Genomic DNA, 10,515 nt, shown 5'->3' with positions numbered 1-10,515 from the left:
CCACGAACCTGCTCCACCTCCTGCGACGGATACCATGCGATTCTCCTATCCGCTGGCAACGGACGCTGCTCCACCCCTCATAACAGATTCCACGTGGCGGGCCGAGGTGATGGCCACGCGTCTGCTCCACTATCTTTCGCAATCAATTCCCCTGACCATGGGCGGCCCACTACCAGGCGGTTACAAACGTCGCCATCAGTCCGTTGCCTCCTCCGCCTATAAAAGGGGGACCCAGATACGTTATTCTTTAAGCTCATTCTTCTTTATCTCAAAACTCTGCTAAATTCTCCGTTCGAGCACTCCATTCTTGTTGAGGCAGAGAACTGACTTGAGCGTCGGAGGGTCTTGCCGGAGCAACCCCACCTCCGGTTTAGACTTTCCTTGCAGGTCCCGGCGGCGACCGCGGCTTCCCCGACTCCAGCTTCTCCGGCGCAAGCGAATTTTTGCACCAACAGGATTGGCGCTAGAGGAAGGGGCTGTGTCTTCGCAGCACCCTTGTTCTTGAAGGAGTGTTCAACGGAGCTGCCTCCGATCGTTTCTCCGTCATCCACTCCTAATCCCCCCCCCGCAAGATCGACACCCGATGCCTCCGCGCAGGGCGTCCACCCGGCGGTACACGGCCTCCGCGGCCAGATCTCAGGCTCCGGCCTCCCCTCCCGTTTCTCAGCCTCCTCCTCCTCCCCCTCCGGCGACGGTGGTCGGCGCGGAGCAGTTTGACTTGCTGGCGCAGCAGGTCAAAGGCCTCGTCGAGGCCGTACAGGCAATGCAGCAACAGCCACCGCAGGCATCGACGCATCCGGAGGGGGCATCTCCGGAATGCCAGAACCCGGCGGTGGGGCGGGCCACCTGGGCCAGCCGCCCCGTCCTTCCCGGGAAGGCGAATCCGAGGGTAGAGAGCCCTCAATCGGACCACGACTCCACCCCTGGGAGATCCCTGCCCCCGTTCTGCCAAAAGACCCTCGAGACTCGGAGTCGAGAGGACTTCCTAGACCGGAGGCTCCAGGAGATGAACCGGCGGATCGAAGAACTCCGCCATGCACCTCCCGCTTATGGTGAGGATATCTGCACTGACCCTCCCTTCTCCCAAATGATTATGCAGGAACCGATCCCGCCGAATTTCAAGCTCCCCCAGTTTGAAAGCTACGACGGGACGTCGGACCCGGTGGATCATCTGAAGGCCTTCCGAACGATGATGCTGCTTCACGGTGCTCCCGACGCCATCTTGTGCCGGGCTTTCCCGTCTACTTTGAAGAGAGCAGCGAGGAACTGGTACTCGGCTCTGAAGCCGGGTACCATATTCTCCTCCGATCAAATGAGCCACCAATTCGTGGCCCATTTTGTCAGCAGCCGGCGCCCCCGGAAAGGTTCGGAGTCCCTCATCAACATCAAGCAGAGGGAAGGGGAGTCCATACGGGCCTACGTCAACCGCTTCAACATCGCGGCGTTGGAGGTCCGGAACTTGGACCAGTCAGTTGCCATGGCCGCCCTAAAAGGTGGCCTTCAGAAGAATGACCTCTTGTACTCCCTGGAGAAGAAGTACCCCAGGGATTTTGCTGATCTACTGGCTCGGGCTGAAGGATACGCCCGAGCGGAAGAGGCCTTCAAAATGAAGGACGAAGAGACTGCGAGGGAGCGTCAGGCAGGAGATTCTAGTAAGCCCGCAGTCGAGAAGAGGCCAAAGGAAGCCCGGCCTCGCTCCCGATCCCCTCTTGGACATAAGCGCGCCCATACTCCCCCCTGGGCACGCAGGCAGAGAAGCCCGGACAACAGGTTTCGGCGGGGTTCCCCGCCAGGGAAATTCCGCAGCTACGCCCCCCTCAACGCCTCGAAGGCCCAGGTGCTGATGGAGGTCAGGGAGCAGCTCCCTAGGCCGGAGAGGATGCGCACACACCCCGGGAAGCGCAACCCCAACAAGTTCTGCCTCTACCACCGCGACCACGACCACGACACGGAGGAATGCATCCAGCTCCAGGACGAGATCGAGGAGCTCATTCGGCGAGGTCGACTCGACAGATTCATCCGCCGCAGGCCTGAGGATAGAAGAGACCGGCCAAGAGCCCTCCCGCCGCCTGAACCGCAGAAAAGGGAGGAGCAGCCCGGGGACCGGCCGCCCATCGGGACCATCGACTCCATCACCGGAGGGCCTCAAGAAGGAGCGGGAATACTGTAAATGTATCGCTTACTATTTCGCTTTGAATCTACTTTTCTTTTTAGCTAACATGCTCCTCCTACTTAACGTGGATGTATTATGACTGGATATGACCCCTCCAAAAACAACGGCCATGTCAGGAACAGGAGGAGAACCTCGTCCAGACATGAGCAAGGTCGAAGGCCCCGTTCTTTTAGACCGGATGGGGGGAGAGGCCTCACAACGCCCTAATGTGCCCCCACAGCCTTGTTAGGGACAGGAGGAAAATCTCGCCCTAACATGAGCAAAGTCAAAGGCCCGGTTCTTTTAGACCGGATGGGGGGAGAGGCCTCACAATGCCCTAATGTGCCCCCACAGCCCTGTTAGGGACAGGAGGAAAACCTCGCCCTAACTTGAGCAAAGTCAAAGGCCCGGTTCTTTTAGACCGGATGGGGGGAGAGGCCTTGCAACGCCCTAATGTGCCCCCACAGCCATGTCAGGAACAGGAGGAGAACCTCGTCCTGACATGAGCAAAGTTGAAGGCCCGGTTCTTTTAGACCGGAGGGGGGAGAGGCCTTACAGCGCCCTAACGCGCCCCCACAAGCCAGGCTGATAACGAGAACCTCGCGCCGGCTCAAGCAAAATGGAAGACCCGGACTCCTACGGGAGCCGGGTTCCGCCGCCCAGGAAAGCTTCACCCGGACTCCTACGGGAGCCGGGTTCCGCCGCCAAGGAAAGCTTCACCCGGACTCCTACGGGAGCCGGGTTCCGCCGCCAAGGAAAGCTTCACCCGGACTCCTACGGGAGTCGGGTTCCGCCGCCCAGGAAAGCTTCACCCGGACTCCTACGGGAGCCGGGTTCCGCCGCCGAGGAAAGCTTCACCCGGACTCCTACGGGAGCCGGGTTCCGCCGCCGAGGAAAGCTTCACCCGGACTCCTACGGAAGCCGGATTCCGCCGCCAAGAAAGACTTCGCCCGGACTCCTAAGGAAGCCGGACTCCATCTGCTACTTCGCCAGCAAGGGTTAAAAATGGTGGCGAGACTTGGCCACATGACGAGATCGGAGGGAAGGGGAGGGTCCCTTCCCACGACGACATCTAAGCCAAACAAGCCAAACGACGAGAAAGGGTCAACGGACGACAATATCGGTGCTACGCGTGGGCAAGGTAACACAAAGCGCTTTTTCTTCATTTCCGATATACGTGCTACAGGGCCAGGACGGCCAGGGAAAGAGGGACAAAACGACAAGAAGAAAGCAGCTACAAAAAGGAGGTGACTACAAAAGAACTCTAAGGAGGTCCTGCTCCCTCCGACCTAGGGTTATCACCTCCATCCCTCAACCAGGACTGCCTCAGGTTCTCCACTGCTTCTTCTAGTTCTTCCTTCTTCCGTAGCGTATCCTGGAGCGTCTGACGAAGATGTCGGCTCTCTGCCTCCGCTTCTCGACGCCGCTTCCGCAGAACTTCAGACTCCGCATCCGCGACGGCCTTCCGCTCGAGCGCCAGTTGGATTTTCACTTGCTGAAGTTCGGCTGTCTTCTCCCCAAGGGAGACGGAAATCCCCTCGACAGTGCCCCTCAGGGCTAGGAGCTCTTCGGTATCTTGGGCGTTAGCAAGCTGCGCCCTAGTAACCAACTGCCTCTGGAGACGAACGACCTCGTCCGCCGCTTGACGGAATCTCCCTTTGTACTCTTCTACCTGCCGGCGCCAGCTGGCCCGCTGCACATCGTGGCTCATCTCAGCATCTTGAAGCTGCTTCTGGAGGTTGGAGACCTTCTGCGACCATTTCTGCTCATCCTGCGCTGTGAGCCGGGATGAGTTCCCTTCCAGCTGGCCGATCCTCCTCTTCGCAGCTGACAGCTCCACCTTAAGGGCGCTGATCCTGGCTTCTTGAGCCCAAGTTCGGTCGCTGGCGCTCTTCGTACATTCCTCGAGCTCCTTTGTGAAATTCGCCTTCCTCCGGCTATAGTCCATGATTGCCTTCACTTGGAGACTCCTGAAGTGGGCGGCCTCAGCGGCGGCCTCGGAATAGCATTTTTTCGACTGGCGGAGCTCGCCCTCCGACTTCTTCAACTTCTTCGTCAGGTGGAGGACCTCCTTTTTCAGCCGTTGGATAGTTGACTTCAGCGGGACCCCCAGGGGCAAGGGGAGTGCTTCGGCGGGGCACTGCCATCGGAAGATGCAAACGTCAAAGACCGACTCATTACAAGAAGAAAGGCAGAAAAGGAGGAGCAGGGGGAAGAAAAGGCCATCCACAATAAGAAATTCGACTTTATTGATTAATTTTGAAGACAAACGGAAAGGAAATATGGCGACAAAAGAAAGATACAAGATCGGAGGTCTCAGACCTCGGGGGCAGGGGGTGGAGAGCTCGGCGCGGGGGGTGCGACTGCAGTAGCGGCGGACGAAGGGCCGGCCTCGTCGTCAGACTCCTCCAGAAAGTCGAGATCAAGGTCGGGGTATCTACTGGCCACCCTCTCTCGACAGAGCTCGAACCCCTTGGTGAACGCCTCCAGGCCGAACTGGACGTTCAGTTCCCTCATCTCCGCAGAGGCCTTGAACTCCTCCACCGCAAGGGTCCTGGCCTCCGAAACCAGAACCGGAGTTTGCTCGGCCAAATGGGCGACCTCGGCCTCCGCCTTCCTCGCCGACTCCTCCAAGCTTCGTCTCTCCTCCTCCTGGGCTTGTCTTTCCTCTTCCCGGTCTTGCCTCTCTCTCTCTAGGGCCTCCCGGAGGGCGGCCACCTCGGCCGTCTTCGCTTGAAGACGAGCAACCTCGTCCTGGCAGCGCTCCTCCGCCTGAAGGAGGTCCCTTCTCATGCGGCTCGACGCCTCGACATAGGCGAAGAGCTGGTGCCCGATCTGCAAGGACGGATAGAGAATTACAACAAAGACCGAGCGACCATGCAAATAAACATCCGCTTACCTCAAGAAAGGACCCCAAAGTGTCCCAGGCCCGCTACTCGGGATCGGCGCGGTCGATCCTCTCCACGACATCGGACAGAATGCAGCCATCGAGCAGCCGCCTGATCAGAGCCTTGTCGTTGAAGGGGTTCTCCGATCCCCCCTCGGAGCAGACGGACTCGTCTACAGCGGCTCGGTGGCTGCTCACCTTGCGGGCCACCGATTTCCTCCTCCTCCCCGTGGCGGGCGCCTCCGTGGGGCGAACCCTCGGAACGGGGACCCCAGTCGGCGGGCTCCTTGAGGAAGCCCGGGGGGCCGCTGGCTCGGCATCCGAAGGAATGTCGATGGCCGGGGTCGCCTGGACGGGCGCGGCCAAGCTCGTCTCCTCCACCCTGGCCCTCTTCGCCGAACCGGAGGTCGTCGCGCCCTTCCTCTTCTGAGCTCTCATAGCCTTGGCGAGCATCCGCGTGGCTTCGGCGTCCATTGCTAAAAAAAAAAAAAAAAAAAAATAGGAAAAGAAAAGAAGAAAGAAGAAGCGGCACCGATCAGTCCAGAGTCAAAAAAAAAAAGAAAAAAGAAAAAAAAAAAAAGAAGAGAGAGAAGAAGAAGGCAAGAAAAAAAAGATAAATACTTGCTGGATCCTGAGGGCTCAGGCCGATGTTGAAAAGAAGCTGCTCCCTCAGAAGGTTAGGAAGGGAAGGAGCGGGATAACTCAGAAGCTTCTGGGCAGCCTGGAGGTCGTCCTCTCCCAGGCTGGGAGCCCGGCGGACGGAATCCCTCAGAGACCCCCAAGGGGGCAGACCTAGTTCTAGGGTCGGGCAGTAGACAAAGAGAAATTTCCCCTTCCAGTTGTGAATCGAAGAAGGGGCGCCCTTCAGCAACCCCTTCTTACCGAACTGGGGGGAGAAGTACCACCATCCTTCACTGAAGGATGGCGTTTGAAGGTGTAGAAATGCCTGAACAAGGAGAGGGATGGCTGGACCTCGGCTATATGGCAGAGAGAGAGAAACCCTATCAAAAACCTAAAGAAATTCGGAGCCACAGAGGCGAGAGAAATGTCTAAGAAGCGAAAGAAGGTGGCAACAAAGGCAGGAAGCGGAAGCTGGAGTCCGGCACGGAATGCCTCCTGGTACAAACAAAAGCGACCAGGAGGGGGAGCGCTGGCCCGGTCAGAGGGGCCAGGAAGCTCCAGGTCGTACTCCGAAGGAACCCCGTACCGAGCCCTTATCAGGAGGAGTTCGTCCGGAGTCGACGAACATGGAATGGCGCCCGGTGCGAAAACCGGGCGAGGCCCTGCCCCGGACGCGGGTTCGTCCGCAGAGACAGGGGCCTGGGGGTTCGAAGCAGAAGAACTCCCAGAACTGACGGGGGCAGAAGAGTCGGAAGATATTTTTCGGGGAGAGAACCTAAAGGATCCTAGAAAGGCAAACCGAGAAGGGAACGAGACGCCGAAGGTCAACTCAGAAGAAGACACAAAAGAAATGAAAAGAGGAGAAGCCCCTAGGCGGTAAGAAGAAGAAGGTTGGCACTAACCTATCTTGCTCTGGAGACCTGGGGAGCGAGAAGCGGGAGGCGCCTACGGCTCGAGAGGGCGTTCGCTAGAGCAGGCTCTCGGGGAGAAGACAGACGCCAGCAAGAAATCAGAAATGGAGTAGGACGCCTGAAGGGGGGAGGACGGGTTTAAATAGACCCTGGGATCCGGCGCCATAATGATCGCGAATCCCCCCAGGCCAGTCCACATCCGACGCGTGTCCCACTCCCCGTGGCAGACGGCTAAAGGCGGCTGGCGGTTGGCAGGATCATAATTGCGCCGTACCTAGGCCAGCGTACCTGCGGGGTTTTCGAAGCGTCCCCTCATACCGCCCCAATTCGAAAAGACTCCGGCACGCGCCTATTTAATGCCAAAATATCTGGGAGCGGCAGGGCGCAGGATTCGAAGGGACGGTTCCGGCTGTACCTCTGTGTACTTCCTTCGTTTGAAATTCAAACTCGGATGTAGGGGGACTGGTGTTGGGTATAAAATACCCACAGCCGAAACCCTCAACGGAATCGACATCAGCGCAGCTCCGCCCGGACTCCCACGGGAGCCGGGCTCCACCGACGACAGCAAGTGCAGCTCTGCCCGGACTCCTACGGGAGCCGGGCTCCACCGCCGACAGCAAGTGCAGCTCTGCCCGGACTCCCACGGGAGCCGGGCTCCACCGACGACAGCAAGAGCAGCTCTGCCCGGACTCCTACGGGAGCCGGGCTCCACCGCCGACAGCAAGTGCAGCTCTGCCCGGACTCCCACGGGAGCCGGGCTCCACCGACGACAGCAAGAGCAGCTCTGCCCGGACTCCTACGGGAGCCGGGCTCCACCGCCGACAGCAAGTGCAGCTCTGCCTGGACTCCCACGGGAGCCGGGCTCCACCGACGACAGCAAGAGCAGCTCTGCCCGGACTCCTACGGGAGCCGGGCTCCACCGCCGACAGCAAGTGCAGCTCCGCCCGGACTCCCACGGGAGCCGGGCTCCACCGCCGACAGCAAGTGCAGCTCTGCCCGGACTCCCACGAGAGCCGGGCTCCACCGACGACAGCAAGAGCAGCTCTGCCCGGACTCCTACGGGAGCCGGGCTCCACCGACGACAGCAGGTGCAGCTCCGCCCGGACTCCCACGGGAGCCGGGCTCCACCGACGACAGCAAGTGCAGCTCCACCCGGACTCCTACGGGAGCCGGGCTCCGCCGCCGACATCAGAACAGCTCCGCCCGGACTCCTACGGGAGCCGGGCTCCGCTCTCAGTATCAACTGCTGGTAAGCTCCATCCGGACTCCTACGGGAGCCGGGCTCCGCCGCCAACATCAGAACAGCTCCGCCCGGACTCCTACGGGAGCCGGGCTCCGCTCTCAGTATCAACCGCTGGTAAGCTCCATCCGGGCTCCTACGGGAGCCGGGCTCCGCCGCCAACATCAGAACAGCTCCGCCCGGACTCCTACGGGAGCCGGGCTCCGCTCTCAGTATCAACCGCTGGTAAACTCCATCCGGGCTCCTACGGGAGCCGGGCTCCGCCGCCAACATCAGAACAGCTCCGCCCGGACTCCTACGGGAGCCGGGCTCCGCTCTCAGTATCAACTGCTGGTAAGCTCCATCCGGACTCCTACCAGAGCCGGACTTCACCCTTAACTTTGATTGCAGCGCAGCTCTGCCCGGACTCCTACGGGAGCCGGGCTCCACCGACGACAGCAAGTGCAGCTCCGCCCGGACTCCTACGGGAGCCGGGTTCCGCCGCCAACATCAGAACAGCTCCGCCCGGACTCCCCCGGGAGCCGGGCTCCGCTCACGACCCCAACCGCCAGGAGGACCTCTCCCGGACCTCAACAGAAACCGGGCTCCGGCCGTTGCCGAGCTTCAATCGACAGATCCACGCCCCCTGACAGGCCCTCAAAACGGCCACGACCCTGCTCCACTTCCTGTGGCGGACTCCGCGCAGTATCATCATTCCCTGACAGGCCGCAGTAACCATAGCCACCCTGCTCCACTTCCTGTGGCGGACTCCGCACAGCTCCACTATCCCCTGGCAGGCCACAGTAACGGCCACGAACCTGCTCCACCTCCTGCGACGGATACCATGCGATTCTCCTATCCGCTGACAACGGACGCTGCTCCACCCCTCATAACAGATTCCACGTGGCGGGCCGAGGTGATGGCCACGCGTCTGCTCCACTATCTTTCGCAATTAATTCCCCTGACCATGGGCGGCCCACTACCAGGCGGTTACAAATGTCGCCATCAGTCCGTTGCCTCCTCCGCCTATAAAAGGGGGACCCAGATACGTTATTCTTTAAGCTCATTCTTCTTTATCTCAAAACTCTGCTAAATTCTCCGTTCGAGCACTCCATTCTTGTTGAGGCAGAGAACTGACTTGAGCGTCGGAGGATCTTGTCGGAGCAACCCCACCTCCGGTTTAGACTTTCCTTGCAGGTCCCGGCGGCGACCGCGGCTTCCCCGACTCCAGCTTCTCCGGTGCAAGCGGATTTTTGCACCAACAAGTGCCATATCTCATGAAAATGAACTAATGAACTTGATTCAAGAAAGTTGGAAAGCAGACCTAAAATTGTAGCAGCTAATACCGAAAATGGAGGTTGAACCATATTCCCACTTACCATATACCTGGTACCAGCAACAACTTAGAAGAAAAGAAGGTTAGTGATTGGTCCAAACCAGAGCTTCAGAAATCAGTTGATACAACAGTTTCATGATACAACTATTGGAGGTCATTCGGGTATGCAAGGAACCTACAAGAGAATTAGTGCGGTATTCTACTGGAAAGAAACACAACTAGATATTAGACAATATGTTAGACACTGTGATATTTGTCAAAGGTGCAAATTTGAAAATGTTGCTTATCCAGGACTTCTACAACCACTGCCTATACCTGAGGGCCCTTGGCAAGAGGTGTCTATGGACTTTATTGAGGGACTACCTAAATCAAATGGCAAGGAGGTGGTGATGGTGGTAGTTGACAGCTAGGTTAACCAAATACAGTCACTTTGTGCCATTTTCTCATCCCTACACTGCTGCAACTGTGGCTGCTACATTCACCAACAATATATTCAAATTACATGGACTTCCAAACATTTTGGTTAGTGATAGAGATCCTGTATTCATGAGCAATTTCTGGTAGGAGTTTTTCAAAACACAGAGAGTCCAGTTGAATATGTCAACTGTTTATCATCCAGAGTCCGATGGCCAGACAAAGATTGTAAACAAGTGCTTAGAAACATATCTCAGGCGTATGTGTATAAAGAAACCCAAGTTGAGGAGCAGATGGCTTGGTCTTACAGAGTACTGGTACAATACTAACTTTCACTCTTCAATACAAACAACTCCTTTTGAAGCCTTATATGGATATCTGCCACCCCTCTATCTTCCATATTTTTCTGAAGACTCTAAGGATAAGGAAGTTGATCAGGTATTGCTGGAGAGAGAGGCTATGCTTGATGTGCTCAAGTATCATTTGAAGAGAGCTTAAGGCCGCATGAAGCAGCTAGAAGATAAGCACAGAACAGAGAGAAAGCTGGAGATTGGTGATTTGGTTTATATCAAGCTTAGACTTTACAGGCAAACAACAGTGGCTAAGAGAAGCAATCAAAAGCTGTCTCTTATTTACTATGGTCCATTTTGAATAATTGATCAAGTTGGACCAGTTGCTTATACCTTGGATTTGTCTAGTGACGCTTTGATTCACCCTACCTTTCATGTGTCCATGCTTAAAAGAAAGCTGCATAAATTGCAGAAAGCTGTTACTGGTCTACCACTCAGTTACCAGCCTGGTGTCTCTTTTCCTATTGCAATTCTGAACAGGAGGGTTGTTAAGAGGCGAAATGCTGCCGTGGTTCAGATTCTGGTGCAGTGGAACGATTCATCTCCTTCTGAAGCCACTTGGGAGTTCTGGGAAGACATTAAAAGGCGATTCCCTGACTTTAACCTTGAGGATAAGGTTGCTTGA

General features: G+C 57.3%; 1 protein-coding gene across 1 annotated transcript in view; it reads left to right on the top strand.

Moving 5' to 3' along the window:
• The window catches only part of LOC140856455 (uncharacterized), a 14,948-nt gene extending 4,433 nt beyond the window's left edge, over nt 1-10,515 (top strand). Inside the window, exons 3-4 of the mRNA XM_073253763.1 lie at nt 9,389-9,521; nt 10,303-10,515. Coding sequence (XP_073109864.1) covers nt 9,389-9,521; nt 10,303-10,515 — 346 coding nt within the window. The remainder of the gene's footprint in view (nt 1-9,388; nt 9,522-10,302) is intronic.

Source organism: Elaeis guineensis, chromosome 1 (genome assembly GCF_000442705.2).
Source record: "Elaeis guineensis isolate ETL-2024a chromosome 1, EG11, whole genome shotgun sequence".
Lineage (NCBI taxonomy): Eukaryota > Viridiplantae > Streptophyta > Magnoliopsida > Arecales > Arecaceae > Elaeis > Elaeis guineensis.
Note: the sequence above shows the minus strand (reverse complement) of the source record. Positions and strands in the feature narration are given on the sequence as shown.